Source organism: Aspergillus niger, assembly GCF_000002855.4.
Source record: "Aspergillus niger supercontig An16".
NCBI classification, from domain to species: domain Eukaryota; kingdom Fungi; phylum Ascomycota; class Eurotiomycetes; order Eurotiales; family Aspergillaceae; genus Aspergillus; species Aspergillus niger.
In genome coordinates this window covers 301202-326506 of record NT_166531.1, presented here as the reverse complement: position 1 = coordinate 326506, position 25305 = coordinate 301202, and the positions used below count along the sequence as shown (strand labels likewise).

The following is a 25305-nucleotide window of genomic DNA, read 5'->3' as shown; positions in this document are numbered from 1 at the left end:
ACAATCTTGTGGCCAAGTCAATCCAGCATTAAATCGTTAATCGTAAGGCAGAGCAGGCTAATAAAGAATCTTCAGTTCCCACAGCGGCAGCTTAGGATCATACTTGTCCCAGACAATTCGGTTCTTTTCGTTCAGGTGAGCCCCCTCGTCTGTGATAGGAATGCACGGGTCCGTATCGAGCACTTCCTGTTGGCTGAATCCCCATTTATCCCGTGGGATCCAAAGAGTCGGGGTTCGTGCGGTAATGCACGGCTCATAGTAGGCCTTGTTTCTTTCCTCCTCTGTGTATCGGATCTCCACATGGTCGCGGGGAACTTTTCCGCGCAGTGCGGCGTAGTCGCGATACAAATTGGGGTGGAACCATTTCCAGGCCGCTTCCCATTTGCCCACTGAGCGGGGGTTCAGGGCATCTGCTTCCGCTTTGGATAGCTGCGACTCTTCTTCAACATCCAGGTTGGCTGGAAGGAAAGAGTACAGCGGCTCCAGCGCATCGTTGAGGGATATATGGGCTAGGATGGTCACTATGAGAAACAGGGCCATGATGATGAGTGGTCCGATGGCTCCTTTGATGGCAAAGAGACCGATTAGACAGATATCTGCGAGGTAGATACCAGTCAAGAGGTGTTGCAGTGCGCGCGGATACACGAGGCCTCTGGTGTCGATGCGGAGTTCGTAAACGAATAAGAAGTTGTACCGATATGCTTGGTACACAAGGTAGAGTCCGACAAAGGCGAATCCTAAAATTAACGGAGCAATGCACGAGTAGGTAATTGCTGCGAAGATCATGTTAGACTCAGAAAAAGCCTGAAAAGGCAAAATTGAACGTACCAATCACACCCATGTTTGTGAAAACAGGGAACACATTTCCCCATCCTACACCACTCAGGGCAGCCCATCTCTGGTATAGTCGTCGAGGGGTACGGTCGAAGAACGTTGTGATGAATTTGAAGACGACAGCCCCTGCAACCTGTACGACCGCCATGGAGCTCATAGTCAGGCCCTGAAGAAGAAAATAGGAGATATAGAAATTGGTCGCTTTTGGTAGGTTCTCGGCCAGAAGATCCTTGGCCGATAGAGGGTCCTTGATGATCTGAGCAGTCGCAGCCGATGCCGCCGAAGTCAACGTAGTGACAAGGAAGACTTGCACTACTTGGAAACAGAAGTGTGCACTCTGGGTAAAGAGTTCCACGCGCGACGTCGACGGCACACCAGAGACTCTGGCGCAGGCTGTGTAATGGTTAGAAGCTGCAGGTCACGAACAAGTGGGGAAATCGTACCTCGACAAATGATTGGAACCAGAGACATCAACAAAGCGAGCGCAGCGGAAGGTAGTAGACCAGAGATAAGACCTAAGATGACCGACGGAAGCTTGTTGATGAAGCCTAGAAATGGGATCATGCTAGTGAGATAAGTGATGTTCGAGATCGTTCCGACCATGGCAGATGGGATAGACCAGAAAATAACGAGGGCAGCAAGGCCACCCTGAACCGCAAACCGGCGCGCGATCCGCTGCCACCAGCTCAAGTTCAAAGCTGACCAAACGACCTCGTTTGGCGAAATACCAATGAAACGAGGCGTCATGTGAAGTGGCTGATGATGGGATACGGTCTGTAGAGCAACTTGCGCATCCTTTTGAGTGGCAAATTCGATGAAAACGGCAGAAAGATTCTTCATTTCTCCATTGCGGTGCTTTTTCTGGAGGATAGAGATTTCCTCGATGACCTTCGTCAACTCAGCGCGTAACCAGCGGATTGTATCGACCTTTTTGCCGAACATCTTAACACGATGAGTAGGTCTTTTGATCCCATGATATGTTGTGGAAGTGTTCGATTGGCACTCTTCGCAGCTATCTGAATCCAGGCATGGCTTCGAGAGGGCGACCCCCTTCTTGATGGCTTTCAGCCGCGCTGAATTTGCTGCTCGAATCAACTTTGTTTCAGCATGTTCCAGTTTGTAGGCTAGCTTTGCTCTCTCCATGACCTTCTTGTCCAAGGTTTTACACTCGGACGTGATCCAGATTCGGTTAATATTGTTTCCAAAAACCTGGCGCAGTGTCTTCTCGTTCTTATACTCCTCCGGTACTGACATGAATAAGACAGTCCTCGAAGAGATACGCTCCGCGTAGGCCGGGGAGTTGAAGTATGCTTGGCGTAGGTTCGCATAGAAGATACTCTCACGAGTGACCACAAAGAAAACAAAGGCTTCAACACAAAACATTAGTCCGTGGCGCTCATCCGTTATACTGGAGGGATCTCTCACTGAAATAGACAATCGCTATAATTGTGTGTGCATAGTAACGCTGCGAGTTGGTCACATTACTGAAACTTAGGGCGTCCAGTTGGGTATTCCCTGCGCCACCCGTGGCATTAATTGGAAGCAGAATTGGCCAGGTTATAACGCAACCAGTAAAGCATGTGGCAGAGAGCACGCGTAAGAATCGGAGAAAAAGATACCCGTCCATGGAGGAATGTCGGAGGACCTGGGCATCGGAGATCTTCAGGAATTGGCCGAACCAATTGATAAACCCCGAAGGTAAACGTGGGGCACGCTCACTATGCGCATCTTAGCGACAGATTCTAGTGAAATAGGGAACAGACAACGAGAAACGTACTGCTGGTGCCAACATGGCAGGTGAGTCCTCGGTGCGTACCATCGCAGCTGGGTTCGCCGGCAGATTAAGAAGAGACCGAACCAAAACGCAGCGATCACCAACGCTGGTATCAGTGTGGTCAAGAATGCTGAAAGGGAAGTCGAATCCCCTCCAAGGCCAAGATCCGACATCGCATCGGATGTCGTCGAGGACGCATTTCCCCGTGATGAACCGATATTAGGGTCATTGTCGGGATTCTGGAACGGCCTAGTGTTAACATCTTGGAAGGTAAAGAGGATTCAGTTTGCTACATACGAGGATATCCCGTGTAAATAGGACCTTGAGAGCTCGTTGGTAGGCCATGGTGGTTGTCTGTGAACTCAGACGGCCTTCGTCTGGCCACTCTTAGTGGAAAGCAGGCAAGGGCGTCCGATTAAGGGCGGCGGCGTAGATAAGTAATATAGCTAGCCCTACTCCGTACAGGTCTTGTTTATTCTGGGAATAGGCCCCTGCCTCCACACAGTCGCGGATTCCATGGTGTGTGAATCACGAGCAAGAAACCTGTCGGACCTGTCACTCAAAGGTGTCAAGTGAAAACTACTACTGGCCCCGACAAGCTGAAGCATGCGCTAGTGCTGTCTGACAGGGCTATCATTGGACGACCAAGAAATCCAATTGTTTGGAATGTGCGAGTGTTTATCGTGGATTTTAATCAGCCATCACCAATCATGGTTCGCTTATGCGCCCTGCCCTCGGCGAGGACCACCGTACAGAAGTACTAAATTGTAATTCCGGGCACTTGACAATTAAGCGACTGACCGACTGTAGGTTTTGATCCACTTGCCGTCGGGCACGGTGCGTGGGCGCTGGAACGCGGACGCAATCAATCTGGGTTATGGAGCAGTTACACACAGCATGTCAACCGGAAGCCAGGGGTCGAGAAATTTTACTTGCGAACCAGATCAAGAGTTCGTCGGGACCCATGGAGGCATGGACACTGGACAACCCAAAAGTGCAAGTCGAGGCCCAATGATAATTTGCAAACACCCCCTTTTGCGGAACGCGCATGAGATCGGCTGCAGGAAGGCTACCACAGTCGCTAATCTTCACTAGTCCCATAGGCTTGAGGGCAGGCTATCCAATAGAGGATGGGTCCCGCCGATCAGCGATATCACAGCTCCGTCTGGCCCTCAAGCCTCCGCAAGGGATGTCTAGGCTCCTTTGAACCAAAGGTTTCGGCCGTACAGCAGAGTACCACGTTGAAGTTGCACTGAGACATGCAGTAGTTTTCTATATCAAGTATCTAAACAGTAAAAGCCACTTCCATTTGGGAGGAGACCCAACTTATCCTGTTCCATCGCATCCGGAGGACAGCTTGTGGGCAAAAGACCGAGACAGCTCCCGGGAATCCGCCGAGCGCCCTAAAACTTGCTAACCATGGATCATCTTAGTGCCATCTGCATGACCAGATCTTCCCCTCCCAAGTCCCAACACCATATCAGTCGTAGTCCCGATGCTATTGAGGTGTTAGCCCCGGCGTATGCCAAATCATTTCCAGTCCCACTGCATGAGACCGACGTCAGTTGAGCCGTCCTACTGTCAGATGTCAAGTTCTGCACTGACTGGCTAATGCACAGATGCCGTGTTCAAAGTCTGGTTCACCGTGCAATTAGATTGGGTTTGCTGCCGCATGGTTGACCGACAGAGGCCATGCCCTGTAACCCCAGAAGAGCATAGTCTCCCCACACTGCTAGCTGCTGTTTGTCTGCAGTGCCTGGCGCAGGATGCCTACACAGATCAGGGAGGCGTGGAGCAATTTTCTTTGGCTGGAAATCAAAGCCGACAGCGATGTTCCAACTTCCAACTACTCCGTACTGTCCTTCCGATCGTCCACTGTCGATCATGGCCTGACGGGGCAATACTCAGCTCTGTCCCCGTTGAATAACGGAACACAGTTATTAGCACTGTTTCGCGGGACACCTTAGGTAGATATGGTCAGGAATGAGGGGATGTAAGATGACTGAGGGAGGGAAACAAGGGGGAGCGAGGTTGGAGGTCCCGCCATCCCAAACGGGCATCGGGGAGGTTCCTTCACACGTCGGGGATCCGGTGACTTCACTCTGTCAAACAACCACAACACAAAGGGCAACACTCAGGACTGCAGCTCCACGAATACAGACACGCACAATGCCTTGTTTAAGCTACTTGCACAGCGATATACTATTAGTGTGACTGCCGATTACCCCGAGACATTTGTCGACAGAAACCTATTTGTTGCAGCGCTATTCATCTATACCATATTGGACAAGAAGAACCCCAGTACACTTCAAGGTAGGTTCAATCCGGTGCAACTAGCCCGGGTTGTCAGTACTACCTATACGAAGTAATATTGTTTCTTGCCAGGCTGCGACATTTTTCTCGACGCTAGTTGCACTGAATTCCTCCGATGGCCGCGGAATGTACGTTCGTTTACGGGATAGATCGACCCGTTAAGGACATGAAAGCTACAACACGGGACGTCCCTTAGGAGAGGAACTGGTTGGTGATGCGCTTTGTTTCACAAAAGCAATAAGAAAAGAATGTATCATTACAGATGCGGCGTCTTGATCGCCTTGAATCTCGTGCATACACGAAGGTCTGGCCTTTCAGACTAACTTGTACGCGCACTCTGCAGGTCTCCTACGCGTCGTACTTTCTCTCGGGTGGTTTCACAAAATGTTCCCAACATAGAGGTATTCGCTGGTGTTACAGCATCAAGGGCACACCAACCGTCTTTCTCCACGCGGTCTCGGGGAGGTATCCCTTGCGTGCGCCAGCACAGCAGAGCCCAGGTGTGGTTGGGAGTAACTACGCTAAGCTTTTGGTGGCTTGATGCCTTAAGCTGATAGCCGTGTGTAGTCGGCTATATGGTGACCACAAGCTGCTTTCTCGATAAGTATATGCCTACGGCCCCGCGCGATCCTAGCTGAAATCTTAACAAGTTGCCATACCAATAGTCCGGGAAGCCCATTGCTATACTCCACAAGCCTATCTCGGCAGCTTAATAAGGGTACACCACTAGCGCCCTTGGGATATATCTCCATCGACATATAGGTCATCCTCGAAAGACTGTCTCGACAAAAGCTGTGGGCAAGAACCTCCTTGAGCGTAGATGAGATCAAACAGGTAAGGAGGCTGCAAAACAATCTACGAAACAGGAGCAGTTGGCACTGAAACCCAAGTCACTAGAAACATAAACCGATAATGGTGGTTACATCATCTTGCAGTCAACGTCAAAGGCACCTTGAAAGCTTCATTTGACACTATTACCCCTTCGCACCCACTAGGTTCGGGTAACAAGAAGACTACTCCACTTAACCGCAAAAGCTAACCGCTAAAGCATCGAAACCGGCCATAGTCGACGACTGGATTATCAGGGCTGCAGTCACTACACATGGTCTCAAGTATCATTGCATTTGTCAATATTTTGTACCACAACAAAGGGGGCAGAGCCTGGCTGGCTTACTTTTCTATTTATTCTCTATCTCATTACCCAGTACCGGCATGAGCAGGCTGCTATTCGTGCTCATTCACCTAAGCAGTTGAGGAGGTGCGGCAGCGTCTAATCAAATCAATATTTCTCAGGGCTGCCAACCGTGGAGCTGTCATTGGCAGCGTGAAACATCAGAGTCCACTTTGCGGCTGCTCCTATCGCCATTTTCGCTTCACGTTTAGGAGCAACTACCCAGTCTTGATAACCTCTCTGCTGTGTTTGTTGGTCTCGCTGTAATTCTAGTAGTTGGCTTTCATCCATCCTTTAAAATTTTGCCAGTATGTATCCAGCGCCGGCCATGATTCGTTGCAGATCTCGTTTCGAGGATGGCAACGCGCCACAATATAGTTATATTAGCCCAACTGAATGATTGCGGAGGGTGGTAAGCGGTACTCCATCTGTAGAATGCAATGTCTTGGGAGGCTGACACAAAGAGCCTGTCAGCTTATTATGTGTCCCAGCTTTGAAAGCAAACCTATCCAGCGCGCCTTTCAATATTGGGTTCTTCCACTGCATCTGTTCGTGGGATAGCACGGCTACTCTAGCCAGTAGTACTGTCTGCTCGAACATCACTGGGTGTCTTGGTTGACCCTGCAGTACCATCACCGTCAAGGTCTAGAAGCGCAAAGTCAGTCTAGGTCGGATTGAGTCCCCAGTGCCTGGTCTTACGTAGGCAGGTCAACATGGCCGTGGTCTCCAAAAGTGAAATCAATCATGATGTGCACTAATATCACCTTCCCAGTGATTTACCACATTCTTGCCCGAGGTTGCAGCAACAAGTCAGTGGCTATGTGGGAATCTAGATTGTGAACCGATAACTACAATACATCGTATCATGATGTGCACTCGAGCCAGTCTTCAAAGCTTATGATCTTCTGTATAGGGAGTATGGGAAATTTTTTAACTCGGTAATAGGAGCCTACAACTAGTATACCAGCGGTTCAAGCGTCCCTCTTGGGATAAGAATTCGGCACCATCAACGTACAACCAAGCCTTCCGTATGCGTGCAAATTCAGTAAGGCTGTATTAAAGTGTGGTAATGGGAACAATCCCTAGTAGTCTTAAAGTACCAGGATAGTATCATTTTGAACGGATTTTCGATGTTGATGTTTGAGAAATCCCTCTTATGAGTGTTATATATATTCACTAGTAGTCAAGCCAATGTGACGGTGAAAATCATACACATAAGCGAAACCTTCTGAGAAGAAATTATCATCAGTTACTAGTCCGAATATCATACTATCATGCATGAGAAGTCGAAACTTTTTAACGAGGGCTGAATTTCCATGAGATTGACATGTAATCATCCATTCCACTTGCGCTGATGAACGATATGGTTATAAGCGGTGAATGACGGCAGTATATGCTTTATGGAGGCTTGCCCATAACCAAAATCGCGACTACTCCTCTTGACCTTACGTATGAGCTGTGTCTGATCGTGACCAGACATTCGCGAGCATGACACTTCTCGATAATGAAGAAGATGAGAACTCCAGATATTTGCGAAATAATTCAGAGCCCCCATCGGTGATAACCTCGATCGAGCCCAAGCAACCGTTCCCGCCGCTCCCCGCCGATGACCTTGCGACAACCACACTGAGCTCGCAAAACGATGGCTACGTCGAAGAAGATGACCACGATCCTACCTCACCCTCTCATGCAGATATCGATGCAGAAGACGATGCCGACTTTCAATCGCAATATTCGCTAGATGATCAAGCCTTTTCGGATGCATCCACGGATTCGGAGGAGCAGTCACCGGAAGATGGTCTTTCTATGCATCACCCATTTCGCCAGTCCACGAGTTCACTTCATGGGCCGAACGCCTTTGCTCCACCCTTCTACAATAGACCCCCAACTCCGCTTCCCCCGTCTCCATCATTGACTTCCCTTCTCCGACCGCCGTTCTCCACGACTACTTCTCGACCTACCACCCCTGACAGCTCGGATGTGGAAACACCGAATGATACGGAGGCTGCTGTCGCGAAATCCGCCCGCCGCGCGACGACTGTTCCCCGGGCCAGTCCGAAGGTGCCGACGTATGAATACTATGGATTTGTCCTATATCTTGCTTCCTCTTTAGCCTTCCGTAAGTTGTTATCTAGCGCGCACTCTGCCCAGGGACATGCTAACACTTTCCGGCACGCAGTGATCTACATCCTTTGGTCCTACCTGCCGTCCCCGTTTCTACACCAGCTTGGAATATACTATTATCCGAATCGATGGTGGTCATTGGCCTTTCCCTCATGGCTGGTGATGTCCATCATCTACATATACGTCGCCCTGGCGTCATACAACACGGGGTACCTGACGCTACCGATGAATAGCATGGAGAATATTGTGGATGAGGTGGCTAATGTCGCCGTCATTGATGGCAAGGGCAGGCGAAGACCTGGTGGAGCTGCGAAGATGAGACCTGGCGCGACATCGTATCAAATTATGGGGCCGCAGAACCGAAAGGTTAACTGGAAAGAGATATGGAGCGAAGGGACGGATGCTGTGTTGGATGTGCCAGTAGGCGGAGTCTGCGAAGTGCTTTATGGACAGGAGCGCGATGACGATGAGTTGTTTGAAGAGGCGTCTACTATTTCATAGACCGTGATGTCAAAATTCCAGATATAATCCATCATGCGCATATATCACTTCACTGTATGTGAACGACACCGTTCGTCCGGCTAGGTCCAAGTAACGCGGATCCTTTATCCCTTGATCGGCAGCTTATCACCACGTGATGCACTGGGTGCAAGAGGAAGATCGTAGAAGTACAAGAGAAGAATTGACTTCGTGGCCAACAAGAAGCTTATTTCGAAATGGACCCTAGCGGAATCAAAAGTAACTTAGAAATGAGAGCACATCAACAGAGGTTGCATGAAGACCACACACCGAAGGAGGCGAAAGAAGGTTTCGGTATGTGGGCTGAATATTGTCCATAAGGCTCATGACAAGTGCCGTGCCACCCTGGCAGCATTCCGCCCGGCAATGGCTGGTTGAAGGAAAAAGAAAAATAGAAACCAGAAAACCATAAAAATAGCGACACGTTGTGCTTACATGGCCCATCTACCATCTGCCAGGCTAAAATCCAATTCGAGACCCGCCATTCACCATGATTGGCGGTTTAGACGGAGTTTAGTGCCTTAGGTGTTGAGATGTATGGAGTAGTTGGATCTATCTAATAAGGTAGCTATCCAGCGCTACTAGTACTACACTGAAGTAGCTGAAGTGGAGGTTTGTCGTCAGGTACCCTGCAACACCGGGACCTGATCATTTGCTTTTCACCCTCAACCTCAGATTGCAACCTGTACAACACAAGGGTGAGAGTAACTAGACGCATAATCTCCTCTCTCAATGAAATGAAGTGAATGTGAAGGTCATGCACTGACCCTGACCGCATCTTAAGTGTAAAATTGGGGGTTGGGAAGGCCACCTCGCCCAGCGCTAAAAGCGGTTACGGCCGCGTGGGCGCCTACGGAGCCAACGAAAGCTCAGCGGCGGCGGTGGCTTTCCCCGACCTCAACTGCGAGGAGAACGCGCACCAGTCACTCCGATCGTCTCGGGGGCTCAAGCTTGCATCGCTGACCGTCTCCTTTCCCCTGCACGCTCAAATCCGAGAAAAATAACGGGTCCTTACTGCCCTCCTGGATTAATTCTCATTGTTTGTTTTTCCTCCCCTCGGCGTTGACACGGCCTGGAACTTCGCTTCCTGCCGTTGTCGCCCGTTCCCTCCACCTGTGGGCTTACACGGAGACAAACACTCGGCTGCGATTCAGAAAGGTCACCACATCTCGCTTTTCCATTGGGAACAGCGCGCTTCATCGATCCTCCTTCCGGCGACTTCGTGAGCTACGCTGCTCGGTCGCTACAAATTCCACACCCTTCACCGTTTCCATTGTCGATTTTGCATGGCTTGGCAGTCTCCCTCGGCCATGGCTGGGGGCGGAGGGTACGTCGGCCCTGGGGGCGATGGGTCTTCCAACGGCGGGCATCCCCAGGGGACAGAGTACACACTGCAAGGTAGGTTCCGAGTGATAGATATTGACGGTCGTGGAGGAGGCTAATTGCTTTTTCGGTGGTTTCTAGGTGTGATGCGCTTTCTACAGACGGAGTGGCACCGGCATGAACGTGACCGCAATGCCTGGGAAATCGAACGCGCGGAGATGAAGTCTCGCATCGGAAAGCTGGAGGGTGATGTTCGTACGAGTAAACGTTTACATGAATCATTGGGGAAGCACGTCAGGCTGCTTGAGGCCGCCTTGAAGAAGGAGCGCGAGAAGGTCAAGAAGCTTAGCAACAATGAAAAGGTTGAGGACACTAGGGATCCGAAAGAGATTGCTAAGGAAAGCATCAACTCTCTGAAAGGTATGTTTCTTAGTGATCTACTGTCAGGTGATATCGGATCTGTGTATTGATCTCCGTCTAGCCCAACGCCCCAAGCCTCATACGGGACCCAGCGAAGCCGATGTGAACCTTGAGAACGAACACGAGTATCGTCAAGAGAACGAGCGGGAGAAGTCGCGATTGTACCTGTCGAAGTGCTCTCAGGAAGTTGCCTATCATGTCATTCCTTCGTCACACCCCCCTCCTGAACTCGGCGAGCAGGATCTCCCAAATCACATCTACGGCAACCAACAGCTATCCCAACAGAGCTTGGAGGAGGCATACCTCCAGCAGCAACGACAGAAACAGCATCAACAGCAGCAAGCACAAGCGAATGATATGATGGCGCGAGAAGTGGCGCTTCAGAACCACCAACCCGTCATCACGCACTATGCAGATAACTCGGCCATGTCCCGCGCCCAAAATCAGTTTGGTTTCCCACCTGCTACTAGGGAAGCGATGGAGAGACGACCACTGGAGCCACAACAGACCCCGCTTACCGCGATCGATAATCGAAAGCAAACCCTCGGCAACTCGCTAATGGACGAGCGCGCCGGCCAGGGGGACCAGGCGTATGATGGGTATGGCTCTCAATCGGCGGCTAAGGATACCAAGCAACAGCGAATGGAAGAGCAAGGTGATGATGCAGATGGCTGGAACTTCGATGAGCCGGCCGAACCCGCACCGCAGGCGGAACAGGTACCACCGCACCGACCGGATGTTGATGCTTTCCCGAATGCGAACTTCGTCAGTTCCAAGTCTCCGCAGCGGTCCGGCTCTCTTTCGCATCGGCGGAAGAGTTCCGGTGCCAGAAGGAAGAGTGATGGTGCTGTTGACCTTGCAGCGGCGGGCCCCAAGCCAGATCCGACCTTCAAAGTTCGGTTCGCCCTCCGCGGCCATTTGGATGTCGTCCGTTCAGTAATTTTCACGGGCGGCGGAAGCCCCTCTGAGCCGGAAATTTGTACATGCAGTGATGATGGAACGATCAAAAGATGGATTATACCCGCCACCTATGGCACCTTTGGCGCAAGCTCGAGTGACTTGGACATTACCAGCTATTTCACCCACCGTGGACACGTGGGGGCTGTGACTGCGCTTGCTGCATGCTCTCCGCAGAACTTTTCTAACGGTGGTCGTGCGTTAGGGGATGGCTGGGTTTTCTCAGGTGGACAAGATACCAGCGTCCGAGTGTGGGAACGTGGACGAGTTGACCCAAAGGCGACTCTTGACGGTCACACGGACGCCGTCTGGGGTCTTTGTGTTCTACCAGGAACCGCAGGCTCTGTGTTAGGCGATTCTAGCAGCCATTACGGTGGCCCCGATCGCATCCTACTCGCATCCGGTGGTGCGGACGGCCGCATCATCATATGGGCTGTTAGTGCGCCTCCGCAGCTTTCTTCCCCTCAGGCAGGGTCTCGACGCGCTGGTGGTAGCCGGAGAGCCAACTCGATCTCTTCCGGCTCCAACTTCCCCTCGTCACCGCAACCCAGCACGGCTACTACTACGCCATTCCATTACAGTATGGTTCGTCAAATTGTTCGGACCGAATCTCCCTCCCCAACGTGCATCAGTCCGTTGTCGCTTGCAGGTATCAACTTTGTTGTGTCCTACACTGACGCTTCCATCCTTGTGTATGATACAAGGACTGGCGAGGAAATTGTGGGCATGGCGAGTCTTGAGACATATGATGGCACGCCTTCGACTGGCGTTAACTCCGTCGTCGCCACCACCGTCGGATTCGATGGTTCGGCAGGACTTGACCCCAGTCGGACAATGGGCGAAGAGGAGGTCGTCCATGGTGCGACTGGCTCTAGTGGAGTAGAAGGAGTAATCATTAGTGGATATGAAGACCGCTACATTCGCTTCTTCGACGCCAACAGCGGTATGTTTCACAAAGCCTCCTTTGACGTGTGCGTATGCTAATCATCCATAATTAGGCCAATGCACATACACGATGTTGGCCCATCCATCGGCGATTGCCTCGCTTTCGCTATCCCCAGATGGACGTGAGCTAGTCTCTGCGGGTCATGACGCCAGCTTGCGGTTCTGGAACCTCGAGAAGCGGAGCTGCACTCAAGAAATCACGAGTCACCGGTTGATGCGTGGTGAAGGAGTGTGTGCCGCCGTCTGGAGCCGCGATGGCCGCTGGGTCGTCAGTGGAGGTGGTGACGGGGTCGTCAAGGTGTTCTCGAGATAGCGAGGCCCCTTTGCTGATGTATGTTTCTTTCTTTCGACAGCTGATTCTTCCTTTTCCTACGGCATGTTCTTCGCACGCATGAGATGGATGAGCGCTTGGCCGATTCTCGAGCATTTGCAACGGTGTCAATCTACCTGGCATATGTTCCTTTCTACTCCTGTGGTTATAGTTTCTTTACTTTTTACCCTTTTATTGACAATCAGCTGCTTTGCTCGTCCAGCCCTGTCTGATGGTACGAGCCTATGTTTTTCATACCTCTTTCTATTTTTCTTAGCCCTCTCTTTGACTCACATACCCCATGCGGATTCGAAGGGGGTTATAATGTGTGCTTTTATACTCCGTGACGTTCAACCGCCGTCTGCCACACGTCTGCAAGGTGTCTTTATAACACGACCTTTTCGATACCAGTGAATTTCTTGGTGCGTTTCCATATGAATAGGATTTGCGGACCGTGTGGTCGACTTGAATGTCTTGATATCCCTGGCCCCCAGTACATTGGGGGTGCTATGGATGAATGCTGTATGATGATCTCCTTGCCCTGACCTTTAGAGCCTTTGCACCAGCCTGTACACTGCTTGATTTCTGCTCCGATTATTCTCATTATTCTCAAACCCGTCCGCGAACAAGGGTACCTAAGCTTGAAGTATAAATGTATTCAAAGCCGGCGAGCATTGGTCTACCCTTAACCTGTACAATATTCCAGCTCACATATTCCACCCCAATGCAATCTCCCATATGCAATGAAATCTCGCCACATATCCAAATCAATGTCAAAATAAATCCATGACAAGGTATCATATTACATACATACACACCTGCCCACCATTAAAGCACTGTACGCTTCAATACATGAATCTCAATAACTGGCAGCTTATTGCTTCTCCCAAGCTCCCTTAAACACCCCCCTCAACCTCCTCGCCTCCTCACTATCCTTCAACCTCTGCTCCAAGAACCCCTGCAAATCATCCCAGAACGCCTCCATCCTCAACACCTCCTCCCCACTCGGCCCAACCGCCGCCTTAGGCGCAGCAGCAGCACTCACATCCCCCTCACCACTACTGCCTCCTTCCACAACCTTTGCCCCTCCCATTATCATCACCCCAAACTCCACCTCCTTGCCTCCAGCCAACATCTCAGGCTCATCAGCCAGCAACTCCGCGATCGTCTTCCCCGTCACCGGCTTTCGCTTATACAGAATCTTGATCTTCTCCACCGACACCTTTCCGTCCTGTGCGTCAACGACCCGTTCCTGGACTGCGTCTTTGAGGTCCTGCACCGAGGTCGTGGTGATGGGTGCATTGGGTAGCGAGAATTCGAATGCGGGGTTGCGCGCGCTCTTCAGGTGCACGGTTATGGATTTCGACGAGCCGGGGGCTTGCGTGCGCTGCACTTTCTTGGGCATTTCCGGGTGGGGGGCGCTGAGGCGGGGGAGGAGGTACTGTTCATTTTCCTGTTAATATCTTGCATTTGGAGTGTATGAGGGAGATCTTTGGATGGAATGGTTTCACGTACAGGGACGCGAGGTCCAACTCGCTCTTCGTCGAGGACATAGTCTGCTCGGAGCTTGATAGGGCGGGAGTCGAGCGAAGAGAGGAAGGATTTGATGAAGGCGACTTCTGACATCTTGGCAATTTTCTATCTTGTCCGAGAATGAGGTAGCCTGTATGTAGAGCGAGAAAGTGTATAGGTGGGGTAAGAGGTAGTTGGATAGAGGCAGTTATTATGGATGCGGCATGTGGTATTCGCATTACCCAATTGGGCGGTAGCTGAAGCCCATTCCTCCGTGACTGCATTGTTTGCCTCAGGCCATTATGGGCACACCGCCTTGCGGGACTCTTTCTGCCGTCGCCAACCGCCCGCAGAAAAAAAAGTAACGAAAAGAAAAAAGTCTGGATTCTCCGCTGTAGACCCCAGTTATCCAACTTTCACCCCCCTTTCACATTCACATTTTCACTATGGGTGTCGGTCGTCGTATGAAGAAGCAGGGCCCTCCGGCCCCGCTGGATGAGTCTAAGATCACCATCTTCAAGAAGCGCAAGGCTGGTGAGCCCGAGTCGAAGCCGGAGACGGGAAAGAAGCGGAGAAGAGCTGATGCCGATGAGGAGAATGTCGCAAAGCCCGTCGTCAAGAAGAAGGCCAATGGCGCTGCTAATGGCAAGGCGACCAAGGCTGCGGCTAAGCCCAAGGCTGAGACTAAGCCCAAGGCTAAGGCTGTCGAGAAGAAGCCGCAGTTCATGGATTCCGACGATGAGGACGAGGATGAGGATATGTCCGGTATTGAGGAAATGGATGCCGATGAGTTCGACGATCTGGATGGCGTCAGTGATGGCTCCATGGATAGCCAGGAGGAGGACAACGACTCTTTCGTGGACTCCGACGAAGATGACCACCCTCGCGAAGCCATGTTCTCCGACGACGAAGACCTTTCCGACGCTGAAGAGAGGCTGACCGCCGCCAACATCGAGGGATTGTCGCGCAAGCTGGACCTGCAAAGACAGGAAGAAGAGGAGGAGGCCGAGCGCGAAATGAAGGAATCGGCCATGCAGACCAACATCGCTGGTGACCGTCCCGATGTCTTTGGCGACGCCGAGGGCACTCAGCCCGGCCTGGCTCCCGATCTTCAGCTGCTTCGTACCCGAATCACCGACACCATCCGTATCCTGGGTGACCTGAAGACGCTTGGTGCCCCCGGCAAGTCTCGTACCGATTACACTGAGCTGCTCATCGCCGACATCTGCACCTACTATGGCTACACCCCCTACCTCGCCGAGAAGCTCTTCAACCTCTTCACCCCCATGGAAGCCTTCGCCTTCTTCGAAGCCAACGAAACCCCCCGTCCCGTCGTCATCCGTACCAACACCCTCCGTACCAACCGTCGTTCCCTCGCCCAGGCTCTGATCAACCGTGGTGTCGTGCTTGAGCCCGTTGGCAAGTGGTCCAAGGTTGGTCTTCAGGTCTTCGAATCCGCTGTTCCCCTCGGTGCCACCCCCGAGTACCTGGCCGGTCACTACATCATCCAGGCCGCCTCTTCCTTCCTCCCCGTCATGGCCCTCGCCCCTCAACCCAACGAGCGTGTTCTCGATATGGCCTCCGCCCCCGGTGGTAAGACCACCTACATCTCTGCCCTGATGCGCAACACCGGCTGCGTCATCGCCAACGATGCCAGCAAGCCTCGTGCCAAGGGTCTGATCGGTAACATCCACCGTCTGGGCTGCAAGAACACCATCGTGACCAACATGGACGCCCGCACCGCCTTCCCCAAGGCCATGGGCGGTTTCGACCGTGTCCTGCTCGATGCCCCTTGCACCGGTACCGGTGTTATTTCCAAGGACCCCGGCGTCAAGACCTCCAAGAACGAGCGCGACTTCCTCGCCATCCCCCACATGCAGCGCCAGCTTCTTCTGGCCGCCATCGACTCCGTCGACCATGCCTCCAAGACCGGCGGCTACGTCGTCTACTCCACCTGCAGTGTCACCGTCGAGGAGAACGAAGCCGTCGTGCAGTACGTCCTGCGCAAGCGCCCCAACGTCAAGCTCGTCGACACCGGCCTCGGCGACTTCGGCAGCCCCGGTATGACCAGCTACATGGGCAAGCACTTCGATCCCAAGATGACCCTGACGAGACGCTACTTCCCCCACCGCGAGAACGTCGACGGTTTCTTCGTCTGCAAGCTCAAGAAGACTGCCGCCACCCCTACCCCCAAGCCTGGCGATGCCGCTGCCGCTGCCCCTACCGACGGCAACTCCGCCAAGAAGTCCAAGACCCTCTCCGTCGCCTCCACCACCACCGATGACGACGAACCCATCGACAAGACCCCCATCACCGACGAAGACGGCATGGTCATTGAAACCGAAGGCGGCAGCTTCGGTCCCTTCGAAGAAGATGAGGAGGACGCTGCTCGCATCGCCCGCGCTGAGCGCAACCGTCTCCGCCGCAAGGGTCTGAACCCCAAGGCTATTCTCAACAAGCCCGCCAAGTCCAAGTCCAAGGACGAGTCATCCGCCCCTACCGAGAAGACCGAGGAGAAGGAGAAGAAGAAGGAGGAATCCCCCAAGAGGGAGACCCCCGCGAAGAAGGAATCCAAGGAATCCCCCAAGCCGAAGGCCGATTCCAAGCCCACCAAGACCAAGACCGAGACAGCAGAACCCTCTACGACAAAGAAGCAGCAACAAAAACCCACCACCGCACAAGAACCCACAGAGAAGAAGAAGAAGACTACTGCCAAGAAGGCAAGCAAGAAATAAGCCATCCATCATCGGCTTAATTCATCCTTCTTTACCTTCTTCTTCTCTTCTTTGTAATTTACATATGTGGTGATTGTTGATGATGTTGTTTCTTGTTTGACATAAAAAGCATTTGTCTTGTATTGTTGGTCTGTATGGGCGGCGCATGCACATGTCTTCTATTTCTCTTTTTTTTTTTTCTTTGATATGATGATGGTGGTAGATAGATAGCTTCGTTCTACTTGGGCTGGATGAGTCGAGTCAAGTCAATAGATACCATTATTTTCTTTTCTATTTTCTATTCTGTTATTCCTGGTTGGATAGGAGATTGGTTTGGTTGGATACTGTAGATGTAAATATGTAGTACGTAGTAGGGACTGGTGTCCCTTGCGTGAGATAAGGTATGGGGCACAATGTATTGCCAATTGAAGATTGGTTGTCCTATATATTGCTGCGAGTAATAGATGGCCTATTATGTAGTAGTACTACTGTGAAGATGCTATCGGCTTCTACAATATATCTACTGCGGGCTTGTAGAAGTGAAATATAAATTCTTCAGATTGCTTGAAACTCCAGTAGAAAGTAAAACGGATAAAACAAACGTGTCTAGAACTCCAAATCTGCTGACAACATCGTGTCTAATTATCAACCAAGCCAATCACTCCGGTCTTTGCAACATCCTGGGTATGATAAAGTCTTCAATGCAATATTATACGAAACCGAATGTAAGGGGACGTATGTTTCTATTTTTCCCTTTGCCCTGCTCGCACAGCGTGAGTAGAGACAGTGTAGACACCCACCCTGTAGAAGGCGCAGATGTAACGGGCGTGCTGGAAGAAGCACTGTAACTGGTACCATATTTACCCGTGATACCGACCTTCTTGGTGCGCTTCGTCATCTTGTCTCTGTGCGGCTGTCGAGGAGGAGAAGGAACGAAAATAAAGGAAGGAACAAGGTGTTGGGATGAGGGCAGGCAGCACATGCCTACTATGTGCGGTAGATCTTGACCACGCTGATGATATTCTTGCGGCAGATGGGGCAGAGGTCGACCTGTCGAGCGCAGGTCACGCAGGCACAGACATGGCCACAGTCATAGAACAAGGCGTCTTGCTCCTCGCCGTAACAGATCTGACACAGATCCATTTCTTCATCGGCTACCTCCCAGTAGCTGATACCCTTGCCGTGACGCTTGCCGTCCTTGTACCCGCCGACATACTTGTTGCCCGTCTTGCGCTCGACGTACGTGCCCTGTCCGTGGCAGATACCGTCGAACCAGTCACCGTCATACGTGTCACCGGTCGGATACTCCATGAAGCCGCTTCCATGGCGCTTGCCTAGCACGAAGTCTCCGACGTAGGTTGCGGCCAGGTCAGAGATGTGCTTGCCCTTGCCGTGGAAGTGACCCTTGTTGAACTCCCCACTGTAATAGTCGTTCGTGAACGATGCGTCAATGGTCTTGAAGCCCGTAAAGGCACGCGTGGGGTGGTTGCGAGACTCAGCCCACAGATAGCGGACTAGCTGGTCAGGATTGCCGAAGAGACCGGCCACGTTGAGCTGCAAACGTCTAAAGAGTAAGAGGTTAGTCTGACTGTAATGACCCGAGAATACGTCGTGCTTACCTGTCCTTGTTCAACTTGTCACCCACAATAAAGCAGGTACCATCGGGCACATAAACCTCGAATGTCTCACCCGAAGCCATGGTGGTCACCGTGGTGCCATCGACACGTTGCCAAATCTGGAAATCCTTCATTGGCGGGATCTTGAGATGCCTCCGGACGGCAGTCTTGATATTTTCTTCCTTCTTCGAGAAGAAGGATCCCACTGTGCGCAAGGCCTGCGCTTCCACATCGAACTTTTGGATGAAGTAGTACACGTGGTCTACTGGCTGGGGGACCTCCGGCTCAATTGATGGAGCAGGAATGTCTGCAGCTGTACTAGCTTGGGGCTCAGGCTCATCTGGAACCGCCTGACTGGGTTCCTGCGTGGCCGGGGGAGCTGCGTCGGGGACTCGGTCGGTATCCATCTGCTGGATATCTTCCGCGATAATGGCAGCAATCACTGCATCGTTCTCGGAGTCTCCAGTCGTAGGTGCACCCGTGCCACCCAAGTCCGTAGGTACAGGATCTTGAGGGACGATTTCAATGTGTGAAACATTCACAGCATTGGCGATTGTCACACCACCGGTGGCACTCATGCTGTTCTCCGGTAGAGTTCCCGATGAGCTCGCGCGAGCTTCACCTTCGGGAAGAGGCAGTCTATCTTCCGAGGATTCCGAACCAGCGCGTTCGACCACAGCCTCCTCCGGTTTGGCATGAATTGCAATCGCCTGTGGGGGATCCGCTATGGCGAAGAATTTGGCGTTCTCTGCTCTTTTGATTAGTATGGTGTATATCACGTAGAAGGTCAAACTACATACCGTCAGAGACGACTTGCATCCAGAAACGGACCGTCTTCAGCGGAAAGTCCAAGGTGCTTGTCAGGTCGGAGATACGAGCAAAGGCAAGGGTAGGCCCAAACTGGTCACGAGTGTGACCAATTTGCCAGAGCCGGACATGCTCTGCACAAGTATTCTCGCTAGACTTGGCAGATGCCCAGAGGGCGATCTTCTTTCGGAGATCAACATAGTTGGACGAGCGGGGTACCGTCAGATACATGACCCCGTTTTCCAGCTTCGCCTGTGACATCAGATCATACGTATCGAACAAGCTACCCAACTGATCGTACTTCGGCAGCGAGTAGATCTCGACGTTGATCTCGTCCTTGTGGCCCTTGTCATCCAACTGGACCGGAGGGATACCCGTTTCATAGTACTCTTTCAGACTCGCGGGCACGTCCCATGGACCTTGTGGGCCAGGTAAGAACTCCTGGACAACGTCACTGCGGATATACATCACCGCAATGGCAACATCATGGCCAGTCTTGTGGTCTACCTTCTGGGAGGCGTCCAGGCCGAGGTGAGGGCCCAAGGCGGTCTTACGAGTCAGGCATTCAACACGGTTATCACTGCCATCATCGAAAGCGAGCCACCGGGTTCCAGGACCTCCCGGTCGAAGAATGCTGAAGAATTTGCCAGACGTACGCCGGCCACGGTGAACGATGTAACCGTAAAGGACGTATTTGCCTTCCTGGCCATCCAGCAGCCATGGCGTCAGGTCCAGCTCCTCATCCAGATCGACTCGGTTGTAGAGCAAACGCCATTGCCGAGCAGCCTTGTCCAACTTCTGGCGACCCAGTTCCAAGTGAAGCACCGGAGGAAGTACCCAGCGTCCAGGCTTGGCACTCAAGTACCAGCTGAAAGCTTCACTGGTGGTTTTGGCTTGATCAGCGGGCACACAGATCCGGGAGTTGAAGTCCTTCGGGACAGTATTGATCACGTCCCGAGCCTGCGCTTCTCCGGGAAGCGACTCGACTGAGGGGCTGTCGAACAGCTTGGCCAATTCCTGCACGGCGTCTGTGCCTGCCAGTTCAATCTCGAGCGTGCGGCGTAGGCGTTCCCAGAACTCACACACATCGCCCGAGTATTCGTGCAGGTTACGCAAGGTAGAGGTGATCATGTCCGTATCCACATACTGCAGCGATTGGCCCCGAGACCGCAACTGCCACAGGAACTTCTGTAGAGCATCGCAGAGCGGCTTCGGCTTGACATCGCAACTGGTCAGATGGTCCAGGACGTTGGCATTCTGGATGATCTTGCAAAAAGGGGCGAGATGGACCCAGGTAGCCAACCCAGCGACCTCGGCGCTGTGATTGATGACGGAGTCGCCCAAAGGCCGATAGCCCGTGAGACTCAGGCTGTCCCACGTCGGCTCGGTGTCACTGGCATGCCACCAGAGCGAGCGGGTGGGGTCATCGACAATGCGGATATACGCGTCGAAGGCAAGGGTATCATTGCGGAGAAGCGCCTGGCGCTGGCCCCGCTGCCGGCGGTGAATCTGGGCCCAGGGGCCATGGAAGTTGGTCCAACCCCAGTCCAGGTTGTGGGGGTTGAACTGATGGCATGACGATTGCATCCAGCCTGTCCGCGGCTCCTCGGGATTATACAGAATTACGCCGATTTGAGCCGAAACCCGCCAGGACTTGGTGCCGGTCGATTCTGCGTGATTAGCGGCAGCAGGATACTGGGACCTGAACGCCTCCAACCAACTCGCGGAATCGTCGGTCTGAGCGAACTTCATGTCGAGGTCCGGTGCATTGACATCCAGGGCTGCATCAGCCGGGCCATGCAGCACCTTGAACTCCGTCTCGGGAAGAATCTTGTCGGGAGGGGGCATAGTCGGAGAGCACTCGATGTAGATACTGAGAGCATTGACGTTGTTCCCCCGAGGGAAGAACTTGATGGTCCACCAATAACCGCCCAGGTAGGCGGGCGGAGAACGCATGATCTTGACGCGATTGGGAGCGTCAGGGGTGCCTCGCACACCCTTGATCTTCCATGTCATGCGGGCCTTCTCCACCGGGCGGTATTCGGGGTCGTCCAGGTCCGGGTGGAAGTTCTTCTCCCAGTAGTCATCTGGTCTTGTTAGCCATCAAAGTTGTGGGACCAGCTCCTGGATGGCTCTTAGACACTTACACTCGTAGGCGCTGTAGTCGCCATCCGCAGCAGATTCTATTTCCTTCATCTCTGCCTCATCGGGAACCGAGAGGTCCTCCTCGATATCAGCCCAGTAGGCATGTTCCAGCTCAGGTTGGGGTGGCTGGATCACCGGAACCGGGACCGCTTGCACGGGAGGCGGGATATCTTCTCGAGGTGCCTCATCCTGAATCTCGACTGGGGGTGATTCTGACGATGGGGTTTCTAGAGGGATGCTTGTTGTTGTTGTAATGGGGTTTGTTGTATGGACTGCAAGGTCATCTGAAGCCGCCTCGATGGTGACGGTGGTTTCCCTGACCGACTCAGGAGCGGGAGGTTGAGTGCTGAGTGTGATGGGTGGTTGTTGTTGCTGCTCCACACTGGAGCCAGAATCCGGTGAGGCATCCATTGTGGGAGTCGAAAGATAGAAAGAAAGAAAGAAAGAAAGAAAGCAAGCAGACAATGAAGACGACTAACTTTCAATGAACACAACAGTCACAATGGAAAGTGAGGACAGTTGCGAGGCAGAAGCAACTGAGCCGACAATCCGATGGGCTGACAGAGCCGCAGGTGAGTCAAAACGAAGAGCAACACGAGTAGCCTTGGCAGTCAGGCTGATGCAACTGACTGATCTAGGCAGATTCAAACATACAAACGCGGGGAGAATGGAAGGCCAAGAGAGAGAGAGTCAGCTGCTGCTCTGGAGGAGAAAAAGAAAAGAAAAGAAAAGAAAGATGAGACCTCCTCACAATCAGCAAGGGAGAAGTGGGATGGAGGGGAAGGGGACCCAAGGACAGAATAGAAAAGACGAGCAATAAAAATACGACAGATCACACCAGAGAGCAATGACAAGCAAGCACGACAGCCCAACAAACACAACGAAGCAATGAAAGTCTAGAATGTCGGGCGATAAGAATGGCCAACCGGGCTTATCAGCACCAGATTTAGTGAGGGAAACCGGGGAAGCCTAGGCCCAGAGCGGTAAAACTAAAGAACAATCGGGCGAGGAGGTATGGAAGGGTCTATAGAATAAATATAGATCGGGCGGGAGTATGAGAGAGAGAAAGAGAGGGGGGATGAAGATAAGAAAAGAGAGAAGGAAGATGAGAGGAAGAAAAGATGAGAGAAGAGAGAAAGAAAAGAGAGGGGAAAATAGACACTCTTCCTCGAAACGAGAGACGAAAAGCAAAAAAGAAATAATGATTTTAATAAAAAAAAAAAAAAGAAGAATCGATGGAAGAAAAAGAAAGGAAAGCCGCAGCCGCCGATGATAGTTTGTTCCCACCAGAGAAATGGGCCAAAAAGGATGAGGCGGCAATGCAGCCAGACCAGATCACGGATCCTCACCGCTGGTTGGCATCCAATAACCCTCGTCCAGCAGTGGTTTGAGGGTCCGCAACCTGGCCGGGGACTGGCCAACTTCCCCTTCACGTCTTGCCTTCTGCCCCCTGCAATCCATCCGATGGAAGCCCTTCCACCGTTCCACGATTGCCACCCGGGCCCCATTTTCGGATCCCGTCTGCCTCCTGGAGTATCTTTCTTCTCTTCAGTCCCCACCCACCCCCAACAGATCAAAAGAATTTGGGGGATAATCAATGAGCAAGGAAAAATGATATGATACGGGCCTGCGATTCGACCGCATGACCGCCCGGACATGATGGACGGAACTGATCGACTGCGCGGGGCGTCGCATCCCTGCAGCCCCCGGCCAAGGCATGAATGGAAAGAAAGGTACCCTAAAGAAGAAGACAGGAACTGACCTGTCATTCGCTTCAACCCTCTTCGGAGCTCGTAATCTCATTAATCATTGGTATCACTCTATATGCACACAAGAAAAAAAGCACCTAATCTATACCATACCTCCATCCCTCCCTACCTTCCCCCATGTACATGTCTTCCTGTTCTCCTCTCAACAGCCATTGATGGCGGTTTGCTTGAATGGAACCACCAGGTGGCAAGGCGAGTCGGAGGATGAAACCTTATTGCATGCAAAACCCCGTGCCGACCGCAATGATCGACCGGTGGAACAACCCCCGGCAATCCAGTCAACAACTTCTCTTTCTCTCCCCCATGATTTGCCATCAACCATCGTTCGTCCATCCAAACTTTGCCTCTTCCGAGGTTTCACAGCCAGTGGGTTCCGGGTTTTCGGCTCTTCAAAGGGGAAGGGCTCTTCTCCGTGCAGAATTGATCCCAGGGGGGTGGCCCCTCTTGCGTGCTTTGCTTTTTGAATCGGAACCAAGCCCTCCGATTTGCCTCCCAACTCGAGGGGATGGTGGGGCGGCTTTCGCGTGCCTGCCACGCCTGGGCCCGCCCATGTCGCTGCCCCTCTGTCAACCAAACGGCCCGAGCTGTCGCCAAAGGGGAAGCTCTCACGATCGGTAGACACGGCAGGCGTCGGGCAAGGAAACCAATTGATTTTTATTTTATCCGAGCTGATAGGAGGCATTGCGAGAGGTGGAGGGATTGCAGTTGGACAGATAGCAGAGAGTACCCCGTACCCCCTATCGGAGTGATGCCCTCCAACATCGCCCTCAGTTCTGAGACGGTTCACTGTCGGGGGTCGCCTGACTGGCTCGGGCAAACGAGGCCGCAACAATGAGCGGGAAGACCACTGTGGCTTCTGCATAGACCTTGACGGCCTTGGCGTCGGCTTTGATCTTACCCCAGCTGACAGCCTCATCCGGCCGGGCCCCCGCATCGCTGCCGTCAAACTCCTGCCCCGTATTGATGTACACGGCATGCTCGGCTCCGTTGCGCATCAGACAGGCGTTGGCAATGTGATGTTTGATGACCCCCCCACCCAGAATGATCATGCCGGCCCGGGCGGCCCGGACAGCCATGGTGTTGATACGGCGCACATCGTCGACAATATCGACGCGCAGCCGTTGCGGGGAGGAGCGGTAGGTGTGGAAGTAGAGCATATCGCCCAGGGAGCCGTCGGTCAGGGCGGGACAAAAGATCGGGATGTTGTTCCGAGCAGCCCAGTACAAAACCGAGTCCTCGTGGTTGATTTCGCGGCCGAGACGTTCAATGATCTTGCTGGGGGTCCAATGCAACTCGTCCTCCTCATCGCCAGTCTCCAGGGCCTTCTTCTTGGCGGCCTCCTGTTCCTCCAGCATCTTATCCAGGATGGGGATCAACCAATCTTCAAATGCACAGTAGTTGCTGTTCGGGACGATGAGGTTGCCGATGCGGTTCAATCCTTTGGCACGCAGCCCAGCGCCCGGGGCGGTAAAGGAGCCCATGTAGGTGGGAGCCAAGCATTTAATGAGATCTTCCTCCACTCCGCCAGCCGTGGTGACAATGGCGGAGACGTGACGGTTGCGGACCAGGTAGCGGATGGTGTCTCGAAGCCCGGAGGAGATGAGGTTGGAGGTGTATCCGAGAAAGATGGTGGTCTTCTCGCCGGACTCCGGATGACGGTAGGCTTGCTATATAGAGGTATCGCGAGATTAGCTACGCTGCTAGATCACTCAATGCCCAGGATGGTGGGAAGACAGGATGCGAACCATCTCGTTGATGATGCGGGCGGCTTCCGCGACCGCACTGCCCTGAAACCCGGTGTATTTCATGTTGTCCACCATCTCGGCGACCGTGATGTCCCGGCCTTGGAACCGGTCAAAGTCGACGCCGCTGACCTGGTGTGTCCCCTCAGGCACGGGTTCCGAGGCGACCAACACGGCATTGGTGACCGCAGAGGGAGGGGCATTGCCCGTGGCGGAGTCTTGTGCGGACATGGCTGTTGAGCGAGAGAAGAAAATCCAAACCAAAATCCAGATGTAATTGATAGCGTAAAGAGACGCCGAGTCTACCGGT

The 25305-nt window shown here is 52.7% G+C and overlaps 7 protein-coding genes across 7 annotated transcripts; 3 read left to right on the top strand and 4 right to left on the bottom strand.

The window, feature by feature from the left end:
* Window positions 1-57: 57 nt before the first annotated feature.
* An16g01540 (uncharacterized protein) lies at window positions 58-2781 on the bottom strand (the record flags this gene model as incomplete). The annotated part of the gene is made up of 5 exons (XM_059744933.1): window positions 58-773; window positions 829-1227; window positions 1278-2274; window positions 2315-2552; window positions 2651-2781. The coding sequence occupies 5 exons, from the start codon at window positions 2779-2781 to the stop codon at window positions 58-60; spliced, it is 2481 nt and encodes an 826-aa protein (XP_059602705.1).
* Window positions 2782-7580: 4799 nt separating this feature from the next.
* An16g01530 (uncharacterized protein) lies at window positions 7581-8717 on the top strand (the record flags this gene model as incomplete). The annotated part of the gene is made up of 2 exons (XM_001397429.1): window positions 7581-8211; window positions 8272-8717. 2 exons carry the CDS (start codon window positions 7581-7583, stop codon window positions 8715-8717), a joined length of 1077 nt encoding a protein of 358 aa, XP_001397466.1.
* A 215-nt stretch (window positions 8718-8932) lies between these two features.
* Window positions 8933-12419, top strand: An16g01520 (uncharacterized protein; the record flags this gene model as incomplete). The annotated part of the gene is made up of 5 exons (XM_059744931.1): window positions 8933-9029; window positions 9337-9347; window positions 9894-10133; window positions 10220-10478; window positions 10540-12419. The coding sequence occupies 5 exons, from the start codon at window positions 8933-8935 to the stop codon at window positions 12417-12419; spliced, it is 2487 nt and encodes an 828-aa protein (XP_059602704.1).
* Window positions 12420-13075: 656 nt separating this feature from the next.
* An16g01510 (uncharacterized protein) lies at window positions 13076-14316 on the bottom strand (the record flags this gene model as incomplete). The annotated part of the gene is made up of 5 exons (XM_059744930.1): window positions 13076-13275; window positions 13326-13380; window positions 13501-13508; window positions 13621-14143; window positions 14206-14316. The coding sequence occupies 5 exons, from the start codon at window positions 14314-14316 to the stop codon at window positions 13076-13078; spliced, it is 897 nt and encodes a 298-aa protein (XP_059602703.1).
* A 332-nt stretch (window positions 14317-14648) lies between these two features.
* Window positions 14649-16937, top strand: An16g01500 (uncharacterized protein; the record flags this gene model as incomplete). Its single annotated transcript, XM_001397426.3, has 1 exon — window positions 14649-16937. One exon carries the CDS (start codon window positions 14649-14651, stop codon window positions 16935-16937), a length of 2289 nt encoding a protein of 762 aa, XP_001397463.1.
* Window positions 16938-17903: 966 nt separating this feature from the next.
* On the bottom strand, window positions 17904-21895 carry An16g01490 (uncharacterized protein; the record flags this gene model as incomplete). Its single annotated transcript, XM_001397425.1, has 4 exons — window positions 17904-18480; window positions 18536-19280; window positions 19333-21426; window positions 21487-21895. The coding sequence occupies 4 exons, from the start codon at window positions 21893-21895 to the stop codon at window positions 17904-17906; spliced, it is 3825 nt and encodes a 1274-aa protein (XP_001397462.1).
* Window positions 21896-24020: 2125 nt separating this feature from the next.
* An16g01480 (uncharacterized protein) lies at window positions 24021-25226 on the bottom strand (the record flags this gene model as incomplete). Its single annotated transcript, XM_001397424.1, has 2 exons — window positions 24021-24920; window positions 24999-25226. 2 exons carry the CDS (start codon window positions 25224-25226, stop codon window positions 24021-24023), a joined length of 1128 nt encoding a protein of 375 aa, XP_001397461.1.
* Between the last annotated feature and the right edge of the window lie 79 nt (window positions 25227-25305).